The sequence below is a fragment of the Myotis yumanensis genome, unplaced genomic scaffold (genome assembly GCF_028538775.1).
Source record: "Myotis yumanensis isolate MYYU_CA2020_CCGP unplaced genomic scaffold, mMyoYum1.0.hap1 SCAF_5, whole genome shotgun sequence".
NCBI lineage: Eukaryota > Metazoa > Chordata > Mammalia > Chiroptera > Vespertilionidae > Myotis > Myotis yumanensis.
Window position 1 is genome coordinate 37,994,462 of NW_027223756.1, and position 27,204 is coordinate 38,021,665.

At 43.8% G+C, this 27,204-nt stretch overlaps 1 protein-coding gene across 4 annotated transcripts; it reads left to right on the top strand.

Moving 5' to 3' along the window:
• Positions 1-26,779, top strand: ZNF346 (zinc finger protein 346). Of its 4 annotated transcripts, XM_070415095.1 has the most exons (7): positions 1-206; positions 3,535-3,638; positions 4,454-4,546; positions 7,995-8,139; positions 11,913-12,143; positions 20,097-20,190; positions 22,954-23,089. In XM_070415095.1, the coding sequence occupies exons 1-7, from the start codon at positions 32-34 to the stop codon at positions 22,997-22,999; spliced, it is 888 nt and encodes a 295-aa protein (XP_070271196.1). In that variant the 5' UTR covers positions 1-31; the 3' UTR covers positions 23,000-23,089. The 4 variants fall into 4 exon arrangements, with proteins under 4 accessions (XP_070271196.1, XP_070271197.1, XP_070271199.1 ...); XM_070415096.1 differs by lacking the exon at positions 20,097-20,190 and having other exon boundaries at positions 22,954-26,779; XM_070415098.1 differs by lacking the exon at positions 11,913-12,143.
• Positions 26,780-27,204: the final 425 nt, after the last annotated feature.

Below are 27,204 nucleotides of genomic sequence, written 5' to 3' on the forward strand. Positions count from 1 at the left end.
TTCTATCGGTGGATTTGGGTTTGCGGGGAAGATGGAGTATCCCGCGTTGGGCACGGTGCAGGCCACGGACAGCGGAGGGCTCCAGCCATACCTCAGCTCCGAGGAGCCGGAGGGCCGGGAACCGGACGGGCTGCGCTTCGACCGCGAGAGGGCGTGCCGCCTGTGGGAGGCAGTGTCCGGGGCCCAACCAGTGGGGAGGGAGGAAGGTGAGTAGGAGGAAGGGTGGGGGCCTCGGGAAGGAATCCCCTCGCCCGCCCGCTCCTTTCGCGAGAGTGGCGGAAGCGCGAGGCTGGAATGCGGATCAGCCCCCGACTCTATGGTCCCACCCCCTGGCTCCCGGCCCGCCCCCTTGCGTGACGCAGCCCGGGACTCCCGAACTCGTGCACCCCACCGGCCCGGGCGCCGGGTATCCAGGCCTGCACCCCACCGGCCCGGGCGCCGGCCATCCAGGCCAGCTCCTGAAAATCAAGGCTCCTGCGCGCATGTGGTCAAGGGCCTTCTCGCGCTCAGGCCGCGGGTGTTCCTGCCCCGCCTTCCTCACCCGCCGCAGCGCAGCTCTTCCCTGGCTCGTGGACTGCAGTCCCTCTCCACACCCTCTGTGAGACCTACAGAACCATCCCGCCAGACTTCTAGCTTCCTCGCCATTTCTCCCTGATTCTCCATCGCCCCGGTCTCCAGGCTCCCCCACCCGTAATGTCTCTAGCCTCCTTTCTCTCATGCCCCAATTTCCAAGGGGTCTAGAAGACCTTCTTCATACCCCCATGTTCCTGCTGGCTTTGGTGATGGATGGAGCCCTGGCTTAACCCCCCTTTGTAGTTGTCTGGTCTCTACCCTTTTCTGAGATGGGGGCCAGGAATCTGAGAAAGAAGCTTTGCAGCTTGCTCTGCCTGTTACTTAGCGGCGAGTAAGATGGAGATAGAGGAGATGGAAAAAGCTGGCCTGACCTGGTTGTGTGACCCTCTTAACAGTCCTTGGAAAAGCTATCTGCTTAACTACCCAAAAGAACACCAGCTCTCAGGGCTTCTGTGCTAATCCTGTCAAGTAATCTGCAGGGCAATCAGACTGCTCTAATGGTTTGTGCTCGCTGCACAGACAGATCTTGAAAAGTTTAATATGTTTACCTGTGAACTGATGCCCCCTGGAATAAAATGGAGTTTGTTACCACAGCCAAGGACTATATGTTTCAGTTTGGGGTGGCACACAGACCTATACCCTCGTAAATACATACTTCTCCAGTTTAAAAACTAGTCTAGCCTGATTCCTAAATTATTATGTACAAATTTGTGCCCTCCCTCCCCCACAATTTTTCTCTTATTTCACAAACATTCACTGATGCCTGCTCTATTTCAAGACTGTTTGGGTGTCAGAGGTGAGGAAAAAACTGTTCTTGCCCTGAAGGGGCTTGCAGTCTGGTCCAGGAAGCAGACACCACAGCAGTTTTATTATAATGTGGTGGGTATAGTGAAGAGGAATGCCTAAGAGTTGGGTGCACACAAGCAGAGGAAGTGACCTTTGTCCTCAGAGGACATAGAACACAGTGACTTCGTTGAAAAGTGAACTGTCTCTATGTGTGTATGAATGTACAGTGTCACACCAGTTCATTTCCCTAGCTGCCACACTTATACAATATTTATATGAGATCTAGGTAGATACCTATAGCACCAGTTTCTACTCACATTGTTTTTTTCTCTTTGCACTTTCATTGAGTTATAATTTACATATCATAAAATTCACCCATTGTAACTGTACCGGGAATTGAACTGTGACCACCTGGTTTGTAGGTTGACACTCAACCATTGAGCCACGCCAGCCGGGCCATTTTTAATTTTTTGAGGACCCTCCATATTGTTTTCCATGGTTTTCCAATCTGCATTCCTACCAACAGTACACGAGGGTTCCCTTTTCTCCACATCTTCGCCAACACTTGTTTGTTGATTTATTAATGATAGCCATTCTGACAAGTGTGAGGAAGAATGTTCTAGCCCTGCTGGTGTGGCTCAGAGGTTGAGCCACACCTATGAACCAGGAGGTCACAGTTTGATTCCAGTTAAGGCACATTACTGGGTTGCAGGCTCGATCCCCAGTGTGGGGCATGCAGGAGGCAACCGAACGATTCTCATCATTGATGTTTCTATCTCTCTTTACCTCTCCCTCTCTGAAATCAATACAAATATATATATTTTTTAAATGTTCTAGCCATGGCTGGTGTGGCTCAGTCAGTTAAACATCCTCCCACGCACTAAAAGGTCACTTGTTCAATTCCTGGTCGGGGTGTTTACGGGAAGCAACCGATCCATGTTTCTCTCTAACATCTATGTTTCTTTCTCTCTCCCTCTCTCTTCCTCTCTGAAATCAATAAAAAGATATATTTTTTAAAAGAATGTTCTAGTCTTTTAATAATTAAACCCCAATACAGTTTTCTACCCAATTCTGTGTGTCCCATTATACCAATGTAAATTTAATAATTAGAAAATGCACCTGGTGGGTATAGATCAGTTGAGCATCAACTTAAGAACCAGGAGGTTCGATTCCTGGTCAGGTTACATGCTCGGTAGGGGGCATGCAAGAGGCAGTGGGTCAATGATTCTCTCATAACTGATGTTTCTATCTCTCCCGCTCCCTTTCTCTCTGAAATCAATCAATAAATTTAAAAAATGCTATTGATCTTTTAGTGGAGCAATTTTGAAGGTTGCTTTATTTTTTTTCTAATCTTTATTGTTGAAAGTATTACATAGGTTCTCCTTTTTCCCCGTTAACCTCTTTCAGCCCGATCCTGTCCCTCCTGCCCCCCAGGAAGGTTACTTCATTTTTAACTCCACAGAAAATGTTCCACAAATAATAAAAAGATACAAAATGTATGGTTATAATAAAATTTTTAAAAGAACAGTGAGAAAATGATTCCCTTGTCAAGTCTTTCAATCCTTCCAGTTCTTTCAGGGAAGAAGTCTCAGTTGGGTGCTACCTTGTCATAACACCTCTCTTCCCAGTTGCTGCTCTCTTATTGTTCTTTTTAGAGAGAGCTCCAAGCCACTGTGCCAGTATCTGGCTAAAATTGTTTCATTTTTATTGCTACCCATTAAGTTTGTGATCTAAAGATTTCTTTTTAAAAGAATTTACTTGTACAGCATGGTGACTGTAGTTAATAACTGTATATTTGAAAGTTGCTAAGAGAGTGGATCTGAAAAGTTTTCATAAAAAGAAAAAAAATTGTAACTGAGTGGTGATGGGTGTTAACTAGGCTACACCTGAAATTAATATAATGTTATATGTCAATTATATCTCAGCTTAAAAAAATATTAAACAATTTATTTAGAAAGTGAAGTTGGTTTACATAAAATTATAAAGTAAGTAATAGTATACACGGTGCGAGAACATAGCATGAGTCATGAAAGCAGAAGGGAAAGAGTGACTGAGGTTTGTCAAGATATAATAGTATGGCATTCCATTACTCAGTGCCTGCATTTGAGGCACGGTTCAAAGACAATGCTATTGAAGCAGATTTTTAACTCACAGATTTTATTTTCCTCTCTATAGTGGAGCATATGATCCAGAAGAATCAGTGTCTCTTCACCAACACCCAGTGTAAGGTTTGCTGCGCCTTGCTCATTTCAGAATCTCAGAAGCTGGCACACTACCAGGTATGCCATAGTACCTTTAGAACTGCTTTACTTTCCAGACCTAGTTCCAAGCCCCCACTTCTCCCAACTTGCACTGTGAAGTGTAATTCCTTCTTAGCTACCCAGATGTTGCCTCCATGCATGTTGACTGTAACTTGAAGACTAACTTAATTTTTCCCAAGTCCCATTTCTCTCATCTAAGTCAGAATCATTATACTTATATCTTCCCTTGTAGCTTATACAGTAGAAAGTATGAGCTTTGGCTTTAAATAGACCAGAGTTTGAATCACAGCTCTGCTACTCATCTTGGGCAAAAATCCTCAGCATCTTCAGCCCCTGTTTTCTCCATCTATAAGATAGAGATGATGCCCTAGCTGGTTTGCCTCAGTGGATAGAGCATCAGCCCACAGACCAAAGGGTCCCAGGTTCGATTCCGGTCAAGGGCATATACCTCGGTTGCAGGCTCAATCCCCATGGGGAAGGCAACCAATCAATGTGTCACTCTCACATCAATGTTTCTGTCTCTTTGTCTCTCCCCCTCCCTTCCACTCTGTCTAAAAATCAATGGACAAAATATCCTCAGGTGAGGATTAAACAAAACAAAAACAAGATAGAGATGATGATAATTTTCTCATAGCTTGTAAAGATTAGATTTGACAGCATGTAAAGTGCCTTGAGCAGTGTGGGAACTCCATAGACTAGGTTTCTTCCCACTCCCTCTCCTGCTTAAAAGTTTTATGAGGATGAATCAGGTGAAAATCTAGTAAGTGTTTTTGAGTTCCTTAGATATGAATTGGCATTTGGCTATCTTTTATCTTTTTCCTGGGTTCTTACAGAGCAAAAAACATGCCAACAAGGTGAAGAGATACCTAGCAATCCATGGAATGGAGACATTAAAGGGGGAAATGAAGAAGCTAGACTCAGATCAGGTAATCCAGCTGCCATGTTGATACTGCTTGCTTCCTGATGAAGCCAGCAGACAGGTTGGTGTGGTAAAAAGAGCATGGGCTTTGAGTCTGACTTGGCTTCAAATTCCAGCCCTGTCGTGTGACTTGAGCAAGTCTTATTACTTCTCTGAGCCTTGATTTCTTCCTTTATCAAAAAGAGGATGCTAATATCAACTATGTTTTAGGATTTTTCCAAACTAAAATGAGGGAAAGAAAAAGACCCCACACAGAGCCTGGCACATAGCAGGAGCTTAGTAAATGGAGCCATTGCTATGTATTACCACCCAGTGGTTTGATGGAGTAGAACAAGAAGCTGCCCATTCACTGCTTAAGGAAACAAAGTGGAAGGAGGCCAGGCTGCTTTCTTGAGATCAGGGAAAAGAGCTGAGCTCAGCACTTGAATGTTTTGAGATAAGTGGTAGGAACACTTTATCAGATGCCTGCTCTGATAGAGATGTAAACACATTTGCTTTTTGGCTTAGAAATAATGTGGGAATTATGCTGAAACAACCCAGAATCCATAGGGATACTATAATTTTTATTCCATAGGAGGCTGTGCAAACATCATGGGATAAGAAACTAGCACTGGCTCTACAACTTACTGGTTAGATGACTTGAGGTAAATTACTTAACCTTTGTGTACTTTACCCATAAAATGGCGATAGTAATTTCGACCTCTTAAGGGTATCATAAGGTAATTTCAATTCCTAGTATATACTCAGTGAATATACAAACTGTGCCTCCTATTATAGGTTTGAAGGGCCATGCTCTTCCCTTCTCCAATTCACTAGACTGATCCCCTACTTGCCCTTCTTATAATTTAGAATTCCAAAAGTCAGGATCTAACCAATGCTACCCCAATAAGTTCAATAAAAATTAAAAATAGCTCAGTCGGCATGGCTCAGTGGTTGCACATCAACCTATGAACCAGGAGGTCAAGGTTCGATTCCTGATCAGGGCGCATGCCTGGGTTGCAGGCTGGAACCCCAGTGTGGGACATGCGGGAGGCAGCTGAGCAATGGTTCTCTCTCAAGGTTGATGTTTCTATCTCCTCCCTTCCTCTCTAAAATCAATAAAAATAATACTTTTTAAAATAATAATAATAAATAGCCCTGGCTGATGTGACTTAGTTGGTTGGGTGTCATCTCATGCCCTGAAGGGTTTCTGGTTCAATTCTCAGAGCACATGCCCAGGTTGCAGGCTCCATCCCCAGTAGGGAGCATACAGGAGATACCCAAAAGATGTTCCCTCTCACATTGATATTTCTCTCTCCCTCTCCCTTCCTCTCTCTCTAAAAATCAATAAACATTTTTTCTTTAAAAAAAAAAAAGGAGCCTTACCAATATGGCTCAGTGGTTGAGCATGGACCCATGAACCTGTAGGTTATGGTTCGATTCCTGGTCGGGGCACAAGCCTGGATTGCAGGTTCGATCCCCAGTAGGGGTCATGTAGGAAGCAGCTGATCAGTGGTTCTCTCTCATCATATCTCTCTCTCCTTCTCACTTCTTCTCTCTGAAATCAATAAGAACATATTTTAAAAAGAAAAAAAAGAAAAAGAAAATCAGGATCAACTCTGTGACCCTGAGCAAGTCACTTCATCTCTTTGTATTTCAGTTCCTTCAACTCGGGTGGTCCAGTAGTTCAAACAAGGTCACAGGCTCCTCCCCCTCCCCCAATTAAAGAATTTTCCAGCCCAAAATGTTGATAGTGCCAAGGTTTAAAATGTTGTCTTGCCCTAACCGGTTTTGCTCATTGGATAGAGTGTCAGCCAACGGACCGAAGGGTCCCAGGTTCAATTCTGGTCAAGGATACATACCTTGGTTGCAGGCTCATCCCCAGCCCCAGCCCTGGTTGGGCTCATGCAGGAGGCAACCAATCGATGTGTTTCTCTCACATCGATGTTTCTCTGTCTTTCCCTCTCTCACTCTCCCTAAAAAGCGATGGAAAAATATCCTTGGTTAAGATTAAACAACTAATAATAATCCTATATAATAAAAGGCTAATATGCAAATCAACTGAACGGTGGAACGACTGGTTGCTATGATGCATACTGACCACCAGAGGGCAGACACTCAACACAGGAGCTGCCCCCTGGTGGTCAGTGCACTCCCACAGAGGGAGCGCTGCTCAACCAGAAGCCCTGAGCCGGGCTCGAGGCTGGCAAGCACAGCGGCGGTGGCGGGAGCCTCTCCTGCCTCCACGGCAGCACTAAAGATGTCCAACTGCCGGCTTAGGGGACCAGGCCTAAGCCGGCAGTTGGACATCCCCCGAGGGCTCCCAGACTGCAAGAGGGTGCAAGCCGGGCTGAGGGACCCCACCCCCCAGAGTGCACAAATTTCATGCACCGGGCCTCTAGTAATAAAAATAAAATAAAATGTTGTCTTGCCCTGACCAGTGTTGCTTGATGGTTAGAGCATCAGCCCAAGCACCAGAGGGTCATGGGTTTGATTCCCAGTCAAGGGCAGGTACCTGGGTTGTAGGTTGAGTCCCTGACCCCAATGTTTGGGAGGCAACCAATTAATATGTCTCTTTCACATCTATGTTTCTCTTCCCTCCCCACCTCCTCCCTTCCACTCTCTCTAAAAAGCAATGGGAAAATATCCTCAGGTGAGGATAACAAAAATAAATTAATTAATTATATGCTGTATTGCCCTGACCTGGTAGTTCAGTTGGTCAGAGTGTAGTCCCGATACACCAAGGTTGCGGGTTTGATCTCTAGTCAGGGCGCATACAAGAAGCAATCAATGAATGCATAGATAGGTGGAATAGCAAATTGATATCTCTTTCTCTCCCTCTCTCTCTCTCAAATCAATAAGTAAAAATTTAAACGCAATGATCTACTTGTTTGATAAACCCTGAGCCTCTGCTGTGTGCCAGACTCCAGCAGGTTGCTAAGGATAGGAAACAAAGTCAAACAGTCCATGCCGTCCATGTTGAAGTTTAGTTCACAGAAAAGTCTCCCAAGCTATTACACTGTCAGTTTAGGGTTACAAGTGGTATGCTAGAGAGGTCTGTTTCATGCACTCTGGGAGTATGGGGGAGGAACAAAATTAATTTTTCCTGGAATAGTCACACAAAGTAGCTTGATAATTGTTTATTGAATAATTTTCTTGAATAAAAGTCTCCCAGAAGATGTTATATTTAATCTGGGCCTTAAAGGGTAAGTGGACATATGCCAGGCAGAAAAGAAGGAAAGATCATTCTAGGTAGCAAGAATGGCCCACACAAAAAGTAAAGTAACAGAGCATAAAGTGGGGAATGGTGAGTAGAGCCTGGGATGAGTTAGCTGGAGAAGAATCCAGAAAGGTAGGTTGGGGTAGTGTGTGAACGGGGCCTTGAATACCCATTCTCCTGTGGGCAATGGGGAACCATTTAAGATTTTCTGGCCGGGCAGTGACATGTTCAGACCTGTGTTCTTTCTCCCAACCAGAAGAGCAGCAGAAGCAAAGACAAGAACCAGTGCTGCCCCATCTGTAACATGACCTTTTCCTCCCCTGTCGTGGCCCAGTCGCACTACCTGGGGAAGACCCACGCAAAGAACTTAAAGCTGAAGCAGCAATCCACTAAGGTGGAAGGTACTGGTTTTCCTGAGTAGTGCTATATCGGGGACCCCCCTAACCCCATCCTTAGGGCACTAATGCCAGGTGCTCCCAGAAATTATCACTGGGGCCACAGACTTGAAGAGGTTGAACTGCTTTTGGGTACCCTTAAAAATATTAAAGTGGACCCAGCTTCATTGAAATGCTGTCTCAGAGTTGTACTCACCTAACCTCTCTTTATTTGGTTACATCAGTTTTTCTCTGTAGAAGCGTCTTAGCCCTGAGCTTTTGTTCTAATAATTCGGGAGTGTCAAAGTCTTTCAGGCCATGCACACCGTGAGAGCATTCTACTTCCAACCTCTCCCACTTAGATTTTTTCCTCCCAGCATCCACCTGCACTTATTATCATATGTTCCAAGTTGAAAGCTAAAACCTAGTCTTTTTTGTGTGCTCAGGTTATGCCCTGCTCACTTTAATCTTCAAAGGTGCCTCTTCTCAAGACAGGGACTTGCCTTTCAAAGCTGAATACTTCAGTACTATCACTATTGCCCCATAAGCTGTGTTTGCAACTGCTATGAATTCATTCCCAGTGTAGTGACTTCTAAAGTAACCCCCTTTATCTTGTCACCACTGGGGCTCTTGATTTCATCTCATTAACTCCTGACTTTCTGGGATTTTTTAACCTCTGCTAACTGCAGTTAGTCAAGAGTGAAAATTCTTTGATCTTTATTTTATTTTTTCTTGGCAACTTTTGCTTCTCTCTTCATTTTGGACCAAGAAGTAGATTATACTATCTATAATACTTACTATCCTTTTTTATATTACTGTATTATGAAAACAAGACAACAATGTTTTGGAAGGCTTTGAAGATAGAGTAAAAAAATTCACTTATAATTATACCTTCTTATCACACCCAAATCTAGTTATTCATGCTATGAAGCTGGGCTTTGAACTCACAGATGCCCAGGTTTAAATCTCAGGGCTGTTATTTACCGTTTATATGACTTCATGCCTGAGTTTCCTCACCTTCACAGGTTGTGAGGATGAAATAATATATATAGAACCTAGGACATAACAGATGCCCAGTAAATGACAGCTGCTATTGTTAGTATTATCACCATCATTAAGATAGCCAGTGAGTGGCATTCCCCACATCTAATGCAGTAGTTGGGCAGGCATCTACCACCTGAGCCTATTACTAACAATAATTGCTTTCGTTAAAGTCAGTGTTGGTACCATTCATGGCACCAAAAAAACTAAATATTAGGCCAAGAGAAACCAGCTTAGGAACAGAACTTTGTAAGGTCACTCACTTATCTTTACATGGACTTATCTCTCCATAAATAGGAAAATCCCCTGGAATATGCTTAGTCCCAAGGATTCCATATTCTGAAAGTTATTTTCCATATCCACTTTTGGCCTTTGCCACATGCATATATGTTTTTTTATATAGTTGTAATTGTCATGCATGTATCCTGCTTTTACTTTTAGTTTAAGCACATTTTCCTGTTATCACATGAGTTTATTAGTATGTTTCTGAAATTAAACATTTTAAATGTAAAAGTGATATAAGCATGTAAAAAATACGGAAAATATTGATAAGTGGAAAGAAAAAATGCCCATAATTTTACCATTCAGAGGTAACCATTGTTAACATTTTATAGTACTGTTTCTACTTTAATCCTTTGCTGTGTGTGTGCGTGTATGTGTGTGTCTGTATCTGTTTTATGTATATCTAGATTGAATCCATGTATATGAACATATAAACATACAATACTTTAAATAATCTTGTTTTTATAAAAATGATGCATACTCATTATGAATAATTCTAGTTCAAACAATGCAAAAAGTACAAAGAAAAAAGTAAACTTTCACCCAAATCCTACCACCAAGAGAAAAACACTGTTAATATGTTGGTGACTTTCAAAATACCAGAACACACATATAAACTGTGTATGTGTCTTTTCACAATAACATAATTATATTGTGCGTGCAGTTTTCTTTTATACTCTTTTCATTTTAATTTAACATTTGCATTTCCTCATGTTATTAAGAACTTTTTTATAAACATTTTTAATGACTAGAAAGCATCTCATCATACCACATTCAACCATTCCTCTAATGTTTTTCCCTCTCTCCTTCTTGGTATTTATAAATAACTCAATAATAAACATCCATATAGAATACTCTTTCCATATTTCAAGCTGTTTCTTGAGGGAAGACTCCCAGAGGTCTCATTTTTATTGGATGTCCATTAAGTAGTTCCTTTAACTTTACTTAAGCATTTGCCTCTGATGCTTCTCTTCAGTATCTTTTAAAAAATGACCTTTATATCAACCATTATCTCTTTTCTGATGTCAAAAATCTACATTCATTGTAGAAAAGTTGAAAAATACTGAAAAGCCCCTTTACTTTATGCTTTTGGTCTTTTTCCATACATCACCAGTATGTTTTTGTTGCTTTACAGAATTGAGAACATAAGAAACACGTTTCTGTATAACCTTTTCTTTTTAACTCAGTACCACATGCTGAATATTCTCTCATATTATTAAATATTCTGCAACACATAAATTACTTTTCAAGTGACTTGCTGAAACAATGACCAAGGAAAATCAATGGCCAGAGAAATTGAGATTCCCTATACTGGAAAATCACTGTGGGAAAAGCCAGCAAGTTTCTTCTGGCTTGCTAAAAATTCTCAAAACTTCCCGCATTAAAGTGGTACCAAGATAAAAGAGCACCTCAGACATCTGTGAGTGCTGCTGAGCCCCCCACCCCTCCTCCACCATTGGTGGAGGTTCTAGCTCACATTTTTAAAGCAGTGGTTACTAGATCCACACCATTCCAGCCATGTGGCCTCATTAGTGAGTTATGGCATCCACTCTATATGGCAGCAGCATGACCTGCAGTCAGCATTCGGACATCTCTTGATCCACAGGAGGTTTACACATATGCCCATAGCAGGCTCTGATTAACAGAATTCACTAACCAACACCAGGGATTTTTCTGAAGGTGAAAGCATGAACTGTAGCCTTCAGGTCCCCTCACCACACTCTGGCAGCCTGGCAGAGCAAAGAGGGCATGGTCTCTAGGATCACACAGACTTTGGTTCCACTCACCAGCTGGGTGGTCTTGGGCAAGTCATTTGTCCTGTGAGCCCTGGTTTTTCTCTGTAGTGTAGCAAAATGATATACTCGTATACCTCATGGAGCAGTTCTGAGGACCAAGGGAGAAAATACATGTACAAAGCACAAAAATAAATGTCAGTGTCATCCTCTTCTCTCCCCACCTTAGCCCAGAAAGCAGTGTTGCCCAAAAAGCCTCCCAGTATAGTTGCCTTTTCTAAATGACCCTGCAAGCCCTCAGTCCCTCAGTTTCTACATTTGCCCATTGCCTCCCAGCTCTGTGGTACTGGGGTACTGTGAGGATGGGAATAAAACACCCAAACTTTTTATCCCACTTACTGTGAAGTTCTGGGGAATTCTGAAGGATAAAAAGACTGCAAGCATGTACATCTCTGGTCTGTTGTCATTTACAACTTGATAGTAGAAGTGCAGAACCTCCTCAGAACGTGAGGAAATCAGGAATCATGTTCCTAAAGTAGTTAACGCTATTGAACAGATTAGCTCCCCCAAATCTTTGCAGTTTTCTTACTCAGAGAAGGCTTTCACTGTGTGATTCACCCTGGCAGGGCCCCATGTGCAAGTGTGATTAACTAGTTACCAGTCTTCATTTGCATTCAGTATACTCGAAAAGCCTGGCACCTTCTGGGTTTTTTCATTGTTTCTGTTTGAACTCTCTCACTGCAGCTCTGTCGAAACGCCTTACAAACCCTTTCCTTGTGGCCTCCACCTTGGCCTTACACCAGAATAGAGAGATGATAGACCCAGACAAGTTCTGCAGCCTCTGCCACGCGACTTTCAATGACCCTGTCATGGCTCACCAACATTATGTGGGCAAGAAACACAGGAAACAGGAGACCAAGCTCAAACTCATGGCACACTATGGGCGGCTGGCAGACCCTGCTGTCACCGACTCAGGTAAGGGAGCCCAGCTCACACCCATAGTTGAATCAGAGCTGGACCACCAAGGCTATGCTTTTCCTCCTTAGGTCTCTTAGGGCAGACATGGCAAGCTCAAATGCCTGCAGAAGCCAGATAGGAAATTTAAATAAGGGAAAGAGCCTGGAGGTGATAGGTCAGCTAAAAAGTGCATGCCTGACTGAGCCAGCTCTAGCCAATTATTTGCAGTTTTTCACAAGAATCTAGAAGCCAGATTTGAATAAGAATTCTTATTTTTAAATGTGCAACTAAATTTTTAAAATGTTAAGTCCTGTGAGATTTGGGCCAAGGGCCACCAGTTTGCAACCTCCGATTTAAACTCTCTGTCCACATTTTTTGTGTGAAGGCCTCAGCTGCTTCTGCCAGATTTTAGAGTGTCCTCAGGGCCCCTCCTTTCCCAGCAGTTGAGGCCTGCCTGTATTCCTAGGATAACATGGTGAAGACCATTCTGACTGAGAATATTAGCTGCTCCCCTCACCTCAAGATGCTCGCTCATCAGCATCACAGGAGTGAGCATTCACAAAAAATTGGAAGCCCTTCCCATCACAGTAACTACCCACTGCCTATAGTGAGGGAGGGGAAGAGAAGAGAGATTATTTTTTTATTCGGTCAGTCATTATTTATTGAGCACCCACTGTGTTTCTTCATTGAGGTATAGTAATGACCAGCACTGGCACAATTCCTGTCTCATGGAGCCGATATGAACTTTTGTGTTGGTCCTCAGGGTTTCCTCCCTAGGCCATGGAGATCCAGCACCAGATAGTCAATACTTGAGGCCCCATGGCATCCAGGTACTAACATCTTGGCCTTGGGGAAACTGATTCTCAGAATCATCTGGGTTCTTCCCACAGTGCTGAAGAGGTGAACATACAGTTGTCTTAGATATTCTAGATCACATATGGGCAAGGGGAGTGATCATGGCTCTCTAACAACTCTCCAAACCTGAAAGCAGCCATACAGCCCAGGTTGTCCTTGGGCAATACTGACACAAATGAGAAGGTGCGAAGCAGTGGCTATGAAGCAAAGTGGGCAGCTCTTGAGCAGAGTGCCAAGGATTGCTCCACCAATGCCATGGAAAGACCCTGCTTTTTAAACCTGTTCAAAATTGGAGCCCTGGCCCATGTGGGTCAGTTGGTTGGGCATTGTGCCCATGCACCAAAAGGTTGCTGGTTCGATTCCCCAGTCAGGGTTCATGCCTGGGTTGTGGGCTCAATCCCCAGTAGTGGGTGTATAGGAGACAGCCAATCAATGTTCTGCCCTCACATTAATGTTCCTCTTTCTCCCTCTCCTTTCCTCTCTCACTAAAAATCAATTTAAAAAAAAATTTTAAGACTTAATTTGAAAGGGATCACTGGTATCTACTTACCATTCCCACATACAGGCAGTGCCTTCCCCTTTAATAGGATTAGTATCATGCTGAGGAATCTGGAAACCTAGATCCAAGTTCCTTAGAACCCCACTTCATGACATACCAGGCTAGATTTGAATATTTTGGCCTGTAACTGATAGGAACATAGCATCCAGCTGGCATGACCCAGGAGTCTCTTGCAGCTGACCCTTCTTTGCTCTAGCTCCTGCTTCTCCTTTACTAGGCCCTGCCCTTCCTTATTATCTCTTCTCTACTGACAAGACACAGGCACTGCAATGTTTTTGGGCTGCTTATCTTAACTTGTAGCCATTCTGTTCTTTTATCTCAAGCCAAAGCCTCCCTTCTATATCTACACTCCTCCATCTATCTAAATTACATACGTAATCCTAGAACTATAGCCTTGATCTTTTTTTTTGCTTAAGGCATTTGCTTTAAAGGTCAGCCAAAGTCTTTAATGAAAACCTGGGCAGAGGAGTAAAGGGCATCATGTGCCCCTTTATTTAACACTAGAGGCCCGGTGCATGGATTCGTGCACCGCTGGGGTCTCTTGGCCTGGCCTGCGGGGAATCGGGCTGAAACCGGCTCTCCGACATCCCCTGAGGGTTCCCATATTGCAAGAGGGCGGTTCTCTGGTGACACAACCGGAATTAGGCTCCCTCCTCCCTGGTTTTAGGTGCATCGCTCAAGAACCACCACTGCCAAGTGACTGCAGCTCGGCAGCTCCTGCATTGAGCGTCTGCCCCCTGGTGGTCAGTGCACGTCATAGCTACTGGCTGGTCAGCTGGTCACTTAAGCTTTTAGATAGATAGATAGATAAATAGATAGATAGATAGACAGATAGACAGACAGACAGACAGACAAACAGACATTATAATTTAATCCCATGGCATTTCTATAAATAGGCATGGTTTTCCTACTTCACAAATAAAAAGATGAGACTCAGAGTGATTTACTCAAGGACATATAGCTGATATACCTGATGTTAATCAGTGTCTGGTCTCTAGCTCTGTCTGGTTTCAAACCTTCTTCCTTCTGCCTCCAGCTCTGAATGTACTTAGCAGAAGGCTTTTTGGGTACAGGTTAGCCACAGATGTACTGAGCCCACCCTGACCCTTCTTACTCTTAGTATTGAACTAAGGTATGCAGGCAGTGACTTCAACTTTCTGCCTTAGCAAAAGATTGTTGACTTCTTTTCCCTGCTGGCTTCAATTCAGTCGAAGCTTGTTCATGCATTCCTTCCTTCATTCCGTCAGCTATCCTATATTTACAGATGGCTCTGGTCATCCAGGCCTTAGGCTAGATGCTCTCACATGTAATTACCTGATTTAATCCTCGCAACAACTTTGTTGTGCAGGTTTTATTATCCCCATTTTGCAAATGAAGACATTAGAATCAGAAAGATGAAGTGATTTGTCCTAGGCCCTACACTAGGCAATAGCAGAGCCAGCACTGAAACAGGTCAAGTTCTATGTTAGGTCCAGAGAATAGTTTCCATGGGGCTCCTGGCAAGTGTCTCATGACAATTTGGGTCAAATGTGAGATGTCCAGGGGTAGATGCGCATCTACTAAGCAAATCAAACAAGGCTTGGTTTGCTTTATACTCCAGGCTCACATTCCTTTCATTTACCCAATAACTAAAACTAAAACCTGCATATCATTAAGGCAGCCAAATCCTTCCAGCCTCCAGAGCACTCAGCACCTCCTCCAGGTTACTGAAATCCTCTGCTTCACCTCATCACTTTCTTTCCCTACTTCTGACCTTGTCTCCTACACAAAACAGGTCCGCTTTCTCTGCCCCATGCTGAACCCTCAGTTTCTTCAATCCCTATACATAGGATGGTTCTCAGGTCTTATAAAAGTTATATGTAGTCAAGACATATTTCTTGATCTCTTAATATATGCCAGCCATTGTATATATGGTAGTAAATAAGGGGTATTGTCCAAGTTCTCATGGAACTTGGAGACTACAGAGAAGATAGGCATTGAGCAAATAACAAGTGTGACAAGCTTTACAACAGGAAATAAATGGGATACTATGGAGTTAACCTAATATGAGGGAGCAGGGGTCAAGGAAGGCTTCCCAGAGGGCAAGGGGGATACATGGGGCAAAATGATGCTGGGGAGATGAGCAAGTGTCCATTCATGGCATTGTGTGTTATATTAAGGATTTGGATTTTTATCATAAGAGCACTGAGAAAACATTGACAGTGTAAGCATTATTCAATCATTGTTACAAAGTGGAGAATGGTTTAGAATAGGGGGGAAGAGTAGTGGGGAAAGAACAGCAGTGAGGCAATTGTAGTAATTCATAGAGGAGACGACAGGAATTTGGACTAAGATAGCAGTGGGGGAGGTAGAATAAATGGATTTGAGATGTATTTAGGAAGTAGAATTGTCGGACTTAGCCACTGAATGAGAGAGATGAAAGAAAAGGAACAGTCAAGGATGGTGCCCAGATTTAGTCTTAAGCATTTTGGTGGGTAACCAGGTTTTGTCAGCTTGAATTTAAACTGCCCATGAGAAGATGATGTTGATGAGGCAGTTGGATATATAGGTAGAGACCTCAAACAAGAGGTCTGAGTTAGAGACATTGTCATTTTAGTGGTTAGAAACTTAAATATTGGTAATCCCATATATTTTAACCTAAGAAGTGGCAATTGAAGTCTGGGGAATGAATATGATCCCTTAAAGACTTTAGAGAGAGCCCTAGCCAGTTTGGCTCAGTTGAGGAGTGTCAGCCCAAGGACTTGAAGGGTCCCGAGTTCAATTCCGGTCAAGGCCATGTATCTCGGTTGCAGGCTCAGTCCCCGGCTCTGGTTGGGCAGTGTGCTGGAGGCAGCCAGTCGATGTTTCTCTCTTTTTGTCTCCCCCCATCCCTTCCACTCTCTCTAAAAATCAATGGAAAAAGATCCTCGGGTGAGGATTAACAAAAAATAAATAAAATACATTTTTTTAAAAAGTTTAGAGAGAGAAGAGCTAAGGATCTGAGATTGAGCCCTCTGGACATTCTGTCACATGCTACAACATGGATGAGCCTTAAGGACATTATACTAAGTGAAATAAGTACAGACAACCAATCTTGTCTGATTTTACTTGTATGAGATATCTAGAGTAATCAAATTCATTGATACAAAAAGTAGAATGGTGGTTGGTTGCCATGGTTCGGGGTTTGGGGAGTTCTTTAATGAGTGTGACTTTTCAGTTTTGCAAGATGAAAAAGTTCTGGAAATAGGTTGCACAGCAATGTGAATATACTTAAATATGATGAAAACACAAATTTCTCTAACCAGACCTATCTTTTGATATTACTGAATTGTGCACTTAAAATGGTTTAGATGGTAAATTTTCTATTGTATTTTACCACAATTAAAAATAAAATAATAGCCGTAGCTGGTTTGGCTCAATGGATAGGGTCCTGAGTTCAATTTCGGTCAAGGGTACATGCCCGGGTTGCGAGTTCGACCCCCCCAGTAGGGGCATGCAAGAGGCAGCCAATCAATGCTTCTCTCTCATCATTAATGTTTGTATCTCTCTCTCCCTCTTCCTTCCTCTCTGAAATCAATAAAAAATATTTTTTTAAATAAAATAATAAGGAAATAAAAAGAAAGAAAAAGTTGCACCCTCTGGAATGCCACTATTAATGGTGGAAGTCAAACAGGAGTTAGCAAGAGAAGGAGCCACCAGAAGACAGAAAACAAGAGTGTGCATGCTGAAAGCCATGGGCGGGAGATGTTGAAAAAGGGAGGAGTCACCAGTTTTCTCGGGAGCTGTTGAAAGCTCAAATAGGATGAGGCCTCATAAGCATCCATTTTGTCCTTAAATTTAGATATAAGGAAGCCACCATTGGCCTTGGAAAGGGTGTGCACACGCACGTGTGATTATGTATGTGTGTGTGTGTGTGTGTGTGTGTGTGTGTGTGATGGGATAGGTTGCAAAGAAATTGAAAGGCAAGGAAATGGAGAAACAAGTGTAGACAGGTCTTTCAGAAGGCTTAGCAGTAAAAGGAAAGATATATATGTGCTTTTCCAAATAAGCCAGATGTTCAAAAACCAGCTCTAGTGACTTATACTCTATGAAATCACATGGGTAAACAAAAATATCAAACATGTAAAATGAAAAGCAGATGATAATTGATAAGTACTGGACAAATGTTTTTTTTTAGAGCATTGATCAATTCCTCTGAAGACATGCTTATTGATTTTTTTTTTTTTTTTTTTTTTTGAGAGAGAGAGGGGAATGTGGAAGGGAGAGAGAGAGGGAGAAACATCGATGTGAGAAAGAAACATTGATCACTTGCCTCCCTTACACACCTTGACTAGGGTCTGAACCCACAACCTAGGCATGTATTCTGACCTTGAATTGAACCCACAACCTTTTGGTGTACGCTCCAACCAAATGAGTCACGCAGACAGGGCTCAAATGACCATTTTGAATCTAGTTTACGGATGAGTAGATAGTATGTTGAGATCTTGTACCTCACAAAGGAGATAGAAGAGTTTAGAGACATATGAAGAATGGTGGCGTCATGACCAGAGGGAAAATCCCAACTCTGACCCCAGGTCAACCACTTAACTTTTCTGGGCCTGATTCCTGATTTGAAAAATGGAGATAACCACCTATCTTACATGATTATTGTAAGAATCTAAGGACATATACTGTATATCCAAAATTCTGGTGTGGTGCCTAGTGCCTAATAGATAATAAGACTAGGCTATTGTAATCTGGGTATCAGTGACTCTTAGCCACACCAACCCCAGGTCCCATTCTTGGCTTGGGGGCAGGGTTGTTCTAGTCCATTATGCATCTTTTCCATGTTAGTGTTGAACCATGAATTCTGGCCTTAAATGTCTAAAAAGGACCTGAATTCTGATTGCAGGAAGTTTCTCCATAAGGGAAGAAACAAGGAAAACAAACAGAACTGGAATATTGGCTAGCTTATTTGAGTAGAAGAGATTGTTGGTATTCTCAGAAGCTGCAGTTGCCATGAAAGGCTGCTTAAAAGACATTCGCTACCTCTACCAACATGATTCATATAACCCATAAGAGTGAAATAATCTATATATATATATATAAAAGGCTAATATGCTAAGTGTCCCTCCTACCGTCCGACTGGTCTCTATGACATGCACTGACCACCAGGGGCCAGACGCTCAACGCAGGAGCTGCCGAACTGCAGTGACTTGGCAGCTGCAGTTCTTGGCTGATACACCCTGAAACCAGAGAGGAGGGAGTCCAATTCCTTGTGGGGCTGTGCTATCCCACCTTCAGCCGTGGGTTATGTTGTTGCTGGGGCACTTTCGGCCCCGAATCTGGTTTACTGCACACTTGTGTTTGCGTTCCACACTATATAACAGTAACTTTGCAAAGTGCTCTCTCGCACTCTGGGACCCCTTGGGGAATGTTGGAGAGCCGGTTTCGGCCAATCCCCGAAGGCCAGGCCAAGGGACCCCACCTAGCAGAAGGACCCCCCGCTCACTCAGCAGATGCCTTTCAAGCCACAGCACCACCCCAGGTGCAGCTGCCGAGGAGGGACCATGGGAAGTTGGCTCCAGGGCGTGTTTGGCTCCAGAACGTGTCTGGCCTGCCTCGCCCAGTCCTGCCCCGCCGGCCACCCTCTAATTAATTTCCTTTCAATGTGCACGAATCCGTGCACCGGGTCACTAGTCATAGTGATAAAAGCGTACGTTTGTTGAACACTTACTTTGTGCCAAATGCTTTTATTTGAGTAATTCCAATAACCTTATGAGGTTGATACCAATATTGACCTCATTTTATAGATAAGGAACCTGTTTCAGAGAAGCCTCACTTTTGCAAATGAGAAAACCAAATCTTAAAGAGATTAAGTAATTGGCTATGGTCCTAAAGGTAAGAAATGATAGAGACTTTTCATTATAAGTATTATGGTTATGAGTTGTAATATAATTGGTTTACAATTGAGAAAAGCTGAGGATCAGAAAGGGGAAGGGAGTCAGCCAAGGTCATATGAAGGCAGAGCCAGGATTCCAGCCCCATATTTTGGCTCCTGGCCACATTTCTCTACTAGACAATGTGGAGAAAGACCACTTCATCATTGGAGCAGCCCTGGTAGTGAGACAAGGTGTCTGAGAGCCCGAAGGTAGAAAAACAGATCGATTTTCACAACAGGCATTTTCATTAATTACTGTTATTGCAAGCCCAAGGAGAGTGGCACCTTCCCAGAGACCCCTGGGCAATGGGCATTCTTAGTGAGCCACTTAGCACAGTCAAGGTGGAAAAGACACTTACATCAAATGTCACCTCTTTGTTCTGTCAATCTTTTATTTACTCAACAGACACCTACTCTGGACCAGGTGAAACACTGGGACTGGGTGGCCCAAAGGGGAAAGAAGAGGTTTACATCTTCAGGGTGCACTTAGGCACATAGCATATGCCTCCTGAGCACTGAGGCCTTCGGGATTCTCATCATGGCCAATCACCTGACCTCATCCCACCCCTCTGTCCTCAGAAGTACATTTGCATGCACTGTCAAAGCAGGTCCCTTCTTATTGGATAACTAAGCATCTTGGCTTTTATGTGTGTTTCAGCCGGGAAGGGCTACCCATGCAAGACATGTAAGATAGTGCTGAACTCCATAGAACAGTACCAAGCTCATGTCAGCGGCTTCAAACACAAGAACCAGTGAGTAATCATTCTTTGAAGTTCAAGGTCTGCAGTAGGAGCTCTGGGCTTCTGAATCAGAATAAAGCCAAATACTCCTTGCCTAAAAGGGAATCCTGACAGCTTTTTCTCAGCCAATAGATCAGTTAATAGAAAGAAATATCTCCTCTGCAAGTTTTTCTCCCATCAGGTTCACCCTAGCTTTCTCCCCTCCTGGGCTGAAAGTTTTGGTAAAGAAGCATAGACAATTTCCTTGGTGGTCTCCTAAGAAAGAGTACTTGAGGGGAAAAAAGAGTACTTGGATTTCCTGGCCTGTAACAGTTGGACTAGGGAAGTCTTTTTTCACTGGTCTGAAGACCCTGTTCTTCACTACCATCAATTCTGTGACAAGAGCTCCCTCTACAGGTTATTACAAAGTATTACCAGGTTCTGTCATTCATTAATTAAAGATTTATTGAACACCTTGAGTAGTTAGTAGCCCCAACAGATCCAACCCCTGCTCTCAAGACCTTACATTCTGATAGGAGACAAAACATAAGTAAATAACCAATAATTACAAATTATGTTAAGTTATTTTTAAAATTTTTTTTTTTTATTGTTGATAGTATTATAGATATCTCCCATTCCCACTCCCCCTCCTCCCAGCCCCTACCTGGCCTCCCAGGTCTTCACTACCCTATTACCAGTGTCCATGAGCTATCATATAAGTATATAAGTTCTTTGGTTTATCTCTTCTCATCCTGTGATAAGTTCTTTGAAGGAAGAGATGAACAGAGAGTTGGCTATTCATGGTAATCTTGAAAATGACTAACATTCTTTGAGCACCTGTTCTGTTACAGGCCATATGCCAAGCAGTTTCTCAGGTAATTCTTAAGCAACCCTTGGAGGAAGGGATTATTATTCTGATTTTACAGAGATAGGCAACCACCACTAAAAGTGAACCTATTCCCTGCCGGCATGGCTCAGTGGTTGAGGTTCGACCTATGAACCAGGAAGTCACGGTTCAATTCCTGGTCAGGGCACATGCCCAGGTTGTGGGCTCGATACCCAGTATGGGGCATGCAAGAGACAGCCAATCAATGATTCTCTCTCATCATTGATATTTCTGTCTCTCCCTCTCCCTTCCTCTCTAAAATCAACAAAAATATATATTTTTAAAAATCGAACCTATTGAGGCAGAGCCATAATTCAAACTGAGGCTTATCTGGCTTACAGCATGCTCCTTCAGGGCATCATGCTGACAGGGAGGTTGTAGCACCACGCGAGATTGAAGAGGCTAGGGTTCGGCCAGGGAGGGCCCTCAGAGTTATGCCTCACCTCTCAGAAAGGAACTGTGTAGTATGGACAGTGTGCCACAACATAACCTTCTGAGGTAGAAATTATCCCCATTTTACAGATGAGGAAACGGAATTTCAGGCAGGCAAGCCTGCTGAAATGATAACTTTGACTTCAGTATTTGGTTCTGCATTACTCACCGAGCCAAATGAATTAAAGGTGGTAGAAACAGAATGTTGGAGTCAAAATGTCCTTGGTCCTCTCTACTCTGCCTTAAGTCTCCTCTCCCACACTGCAGAAGGTCTTTCTCTTTATTTGTAGATATGTCTTTAACTGGGAGGACTCTTGAGATTTCTCTTAGATATGGACTTAAAACAAGCTCCAGCAACCCCGCTTCAGGCTCTCTCCTGTTTCAGCATGTCTGCAGCTTGTGACACCTTGACTGGTGGCAATTTCACAGACATTCTGGAGCCAGCCAGAGCCCTGTCCTGAGGCTACCCATACTTGAAAATGCTAGTGTTGTTTACTATTTTATTCCTATTCTTTCCAGCTGTGTCACCTTAGGCAAGTCAGTAAACCACTCTGAGCCTCCAGTTCCTCTTCTGTAAGATTATAGCTATAATCTCATCTAATTCAAAACAGCAGCTCTGAATTAGGACCACCCTTTTACAACCCAAGGAAACCTAATGTCAGGTAGGTTAGGTGACTTGCCTAGGATACTTGGAGTTAAAACCAGGTTTCAAACCTCTTTGATTCCAAAGCCCATTCATTTTGCTCTGCCACTTCCAAATGGAGCTCATTACCCCCACCTTCTGGGATGCTGTGAGGGTTAGAGACAATGTAGTTCAAGTACCAATAAGGGGAGCTATTGGAGATGAGCTTGTATCCACTCAGCAGATACTTACTGACACCTAGTGTGCCAGGCCTTTCGATTTGGACACTGGGGCTACTGTAGGAATCAAGACCAGTGCTGTTCCCGGATCCTTTGGATTCCCCTCTGGTGGTAGAAGCAAATCCATAAACAAATAAGTCATCAGGTGGTACTAGGTGACCAGGTGGGATGGAGAGTGACAGGAGAGCCACTGTAGATTCTGTGTGAGGGGGAGAATGGTCATTCTGTACCATTCAGGTCCTGTGGGCCCTTCAGGCAGAATAAATGGTGTGCTATAGTGGGAAGACATGGACTGGTCTGCAATCCTGAATCTACCAAACTTAAAAGCTTTCTGTGGGCAGGTCACTTACACTTTCTGAACTTTAGTTTTCTCATATGTAAAATGGAGGTGCTATTCCCCACCCCTCCTTGCAAAATTGCCATGAGGACGAAATAGGATGCTGTAAGCAAAGCATCCATTATCGTGCGTAGTATATTGTGGCTCTCCGTAAAAGGGAGCTGTCCTGTTTGTCAGTCCAAGGCCCAGAAGAGCTGTCTACCGTTAGAATAAGCTACCTGGGGCACCATTACAACCACCAGAAACTGACCCTGTGCCTTTGTTCCTTCTCATATTACAGGTCACCAAAAACAATGGTATCATCTCTGGGCCAGATTCCAATGTAAAGACAACCCATTCGAAAAGACTCAACTACTTTGGAAGACTAGAGGTGTTTCTGTCCAGCACCCCAGGTTGAATCAGCCATGAGCCAGCCTCCTCCTGACCATGACCATGGTCAGCCCTTGGCTCCCTCTTCCTCCTTTCTTACATAGACCTGAGGAACAGGCCACAGGCAGCCTCTGATTGGTCCAGGCAAATCCACCCGTGTTCCTCTCCTTTGGAATGGGCCCTGAAAGTCAGGACAAAGGGGGATTTTTAGAGGACTTGGGTTCTCACAGGGTAGTAGTTTAGAGGATGGCCTTTACCCTTCCCTGGCTCTTCTAGGCCACATGTCATGAGGCTCCAGTCCTGTATTTCCTCTGCAAGTCAGTTTTGGACCACTCCTTGCAGCTAAACAACTGAGTTCTCCTGGGCTCTAGGCGTCTTCAATGAAATTTGGCACTTTCATGCCATACCTTGGCCTAGGCAGGAAAGGGCAGATGAAAATAGCCGCCACACGGAAGCTTAGAGATAATGTGACACTCACCCTCCCCCAAAAATGTGCAGACTTTCCTAAGCCTGGGACCAGATGCTGGCCAGTTGTATAGGTTTCTGCCCACTGTGAAGTCTCCTCCTGGAGCAATGCTACAGTCCTGGCAGTGTTGCTGTCCCTCCTGCCCCTTCTCCACAGTTCCTGAATGGTGCTAAGGACCTGCAGCAGATGGAGGCAAGCTAGAGCTGGAGGCAAGCTAGAGCTGGAGAAGGCCTCAGTACCTAGTGGGATCATGGAAAGGCTCCAGTGGGGCCTTTCCTCTGTGTCAGAGGTGCTCTGACCCAGTTCACATGGGAAAGTCCCCATATGCAAGTTTGCTTGATGGTTCTTGAGCCAGCCAGCTCAGAGATTCATTGCTGCCCATTGGCCTCCACTAGCTCTTTCCTTCCCCATGTGCAGCAGACCACCTGCCCAGGTTGCTGTGGTGCTACCCCTCCCCCATCACCCGCCAGGAGATTCCTGGGTACCAGGTAAAGAAAGGAGGGCTGGCACAAGTTTCCATGGTGAGGAATCAGATGTTCCCCAGGCCCCAAACCTAGATTTCTCCAGCTCTGCCATGCTTTATGGCCTTGAACTTCACTGGGAGTATATTTTTCCTTATATCTTTCAAGCAGGAATTCTAGGGAGTGGTACCATCAGAGGCCCTCCTTCATTGGGCCAAAGAAGCCCCTATTCTGCTCTCATCACCTCTGCCTCCCACTCCCTATCCCTTGCCTGTGAAATGCCTTTAGTATTGTGTGTGGGTATGTGCTTTTGCTCTGTCTCTTGGTCACTGAAGCATCTAAATAAAGAATTTATCCCATGAGCCAGACTGCAACTTAACAGAACTAGGACTTGGGGCTATATTGCCATTGGGTCTAATATGTATATCTTGATCCCTCACCCTTATCCCATTCATACTCCACGGTCCTAAATACTGGTCTTAGGAATTGGGACAGAGAGGCATCCAAATTGTTTGGCAACCCTGAGGAAGTCTTCACACGTGCCCTAAATTCAATAGAACCTCATCTGTTCATTCACCTTCCCCGTAATGGAGAGCCTCATGGGAGTCTCTAGAAAATGTAAACTAGTAACCTGCTTTGCTTGAGAGGATTATTCTGGCTGCTATGTACAGAAGGGATGTAGGAGAGCAGGAAAGGACACAGACAGAGGTCAATGGAGGCTGTGTCCAATATGGCTCTTTCCAGGCTAACCCCTTCAGGGCAGAGACCTAGCCTTGTTCATCTCCACTTCCCTGATATACAGAGTGGTGTGTCATGAAGTGTTTCTTGAATGAACGAGTGAATGAATGAATATGCATAAGGAGAAATGGCCCTGGTAATTCTTGGAAGAACCTTTTCCATGACCCAGAAATGAGCTGAGAAAGGAGTATGATGGCTTCAGGAGTCCTTTGTCCAACCTTTGTTTCAGACGGTCAGATGTGAGGAAGGTGCTCACACAGCTTTAGCTCCCATTCTTCACTCAGCAAACTGTTCTTGAGCACCTGCTCCAGGCCAGCTGGCAAAGACCCTACAAAGCCCCAAGTGTGGATTCTCAGCTCTCAGCTTCCAAAGCCCAGACTGCCTCAGCATTCTCCCCAGAATCCTTCTCTCCCACCCAGGATGTCAGAATTGGGCCCATCTACCAAGCAAGGAAGTGAAGTGAAGGGCAGAGGAATGGTGGGCTGCCATACCATGCCATACTCTTGGCCTGCAGGACCGCTTTGGATTCAGGAGTCCCTGCCAGCCGTGTTCCCAGCCCCGTTGGCATGGGGATACAGAAATGAACACTTCTTTGGAGAGCTTACCACTGTTAAAGACCATTATGGCAGTGGTCAGAGGTTCATACTGGGTGCTGTGGGAATGCGCAGGATGCAGGCACTAACTCAAGCCAAGGGTATGAAAAGCTGGAGAAGTTGGGAAACCAGCATTTGATTTGCATAACAATCTTTTGAACTAGGTGATGGTATTCTATTTTCTAGAAAAGGAACAAGACTTAGAGAGGTGAGTGATTTGCCCAAGGCCTTGCCACTAAAACGGCAAAATGGGGAGTGGAATCGGTTGTCTAGATTCCTATTCCAGAACCCTTTCAAACAAGGACCAGAGTCCTTTCCACATGACCCCCTGGCCTGCCTCACTTATCTGGCTGGGTCATGGTCTCAGAGCGAGCAGCCACTCAGGGCAGGGTAGCAGCAGCACCCACAAAACAGGTCACACAAGGTTCATTGATTATTTTATATTCCAAGCCCCCTCATACTTCTCATAATTTTACCCAAGATTCTCAGTGTATTCGGCTCTAATTGTAACTGTGAGAAACTTGCAATGGCTAGCTAAAAAGGAAATTTACTGATTTACCTAATGAAAAAACTTGGTACAGGGATGGCTAGACCCAGGTTCTGACAGTGTCATTAGTAAGAATTCAATCTCGCCATGCTTTCCTCTGTGTGGCCTCCCTTGGGCAGACTGCAGAAAGTGGCAAGATGCCACTGGCAGCTCTAAGCTTATATCCTGATAGATTAGCAAATGCAGTGGGAAGAACATCTTTTTCTATTAGTTCCAAAAAAAATTCTGGGACTGACTCATTAGCCAGCTTGGTCCAGTTCCCATCCCTAACCATTCACTGTAGGTAGGAGAAATGGTGCTTTGATTTGGGGCCTGCAAAGGAATGAGCTCCACCTAAAACTGATTGACTGAAAGGGAGAGATGTGTCCCTAAGAGAAGAAAGTGTAGGGCTCTCTCCAGGCTAAGGGAGAAGATTGGGTGTAGATGGGCAAAAATAACTTGTCGGCCACACCAGAAAGTGTCTTTATTTAACCATTTCTTTTTTATTTTTACCCAGACGTTTTGAGATACAGGATACATTTAGTAATGTGCGCCAATTTTTAGAGTACAGTTTGCTGAGTCCTCCTCACATATGTGTATTCATCTGGGCATTCACCCTCCAGATCAAAATACAGAACATTGCCAGCTCCCCAGAAGGTTCCCTTGTTTCTCTTTCTAGTTAGTATCCCCCAGAGGTAAACACTATTTTGATCTCTATCACCATAACTTAGTTCTGCTTGCTCTTGAATTTTATAAAAATGGAGTCATACATCCATTTTTGCTCAATATTATGTCTGTGATTTCATCCATGTTATTGTGTATATCAGAAGTTCATTTTTTTCATGCTGTGTGGTAACTCATTATATGAATACACCACAAGTTAGCCATTCTGTTGATGGACAATTGGGTTGTTTCTAGTTTTGAACTATTATAAATAAAGCTGCTGTGAATCATTTTGTCTGTGTTGTTTGTTGTACATGTGCACGAATATACCCAGGAGTGAAATTGCTACATCATAGGTAGGTACATTTAGCCTGTCTAAATACTGCCAAATGGTTTTCCAGAGTGTTTCTACCAACCTACATACCCACTTGCATTGTGGGAGAGTTCCACTTATTCCATATCCTTGCCAGCACTTGCTAGTTTTTGTCTCTAATTTTGGCCAGTCTGGTGATACCTAGGAATTTGAACCCAAGGATCCTGACTTCATACCAAAGCCACTCTTACTCTGTTCACCCCCAAGATCAGGTTTGAATTTTTCTAGCCTAGAATGATTTCTGATGTCAGTGCCCAGAACCCACAATACAATACAATCCAGCAGGTAAACATCAGAGAGAACTGTCCATGGCTCTGATGGTCAAGAAAGGTCTCACAGAGG

Excerpts from the sequence above, each read along its gene's own strand:
- ZNF346 (XM_070415095.1), top strand. The coding sequence starts at position 32 with ATGGAGTATCCCGCGTTGGGCACGGTGCAGGCCACGGACAGCGGAGGG. Across the intron at positions 8,140-11,912 it reads GCAATCCACTAAGGTGGAAG|CTCTGTCGAAACGCCTTACA; the intron begins GTACTGGTTTTC and ends CTCTCACTGCAG. Across the intron at positions 20,191-22,953 it reads GGCTTCAAACACAAGAACCA|GTCACCAAAAACAATGGTAT; the intron begins GTGAGTAATCAT and ends CTCATATTACAG.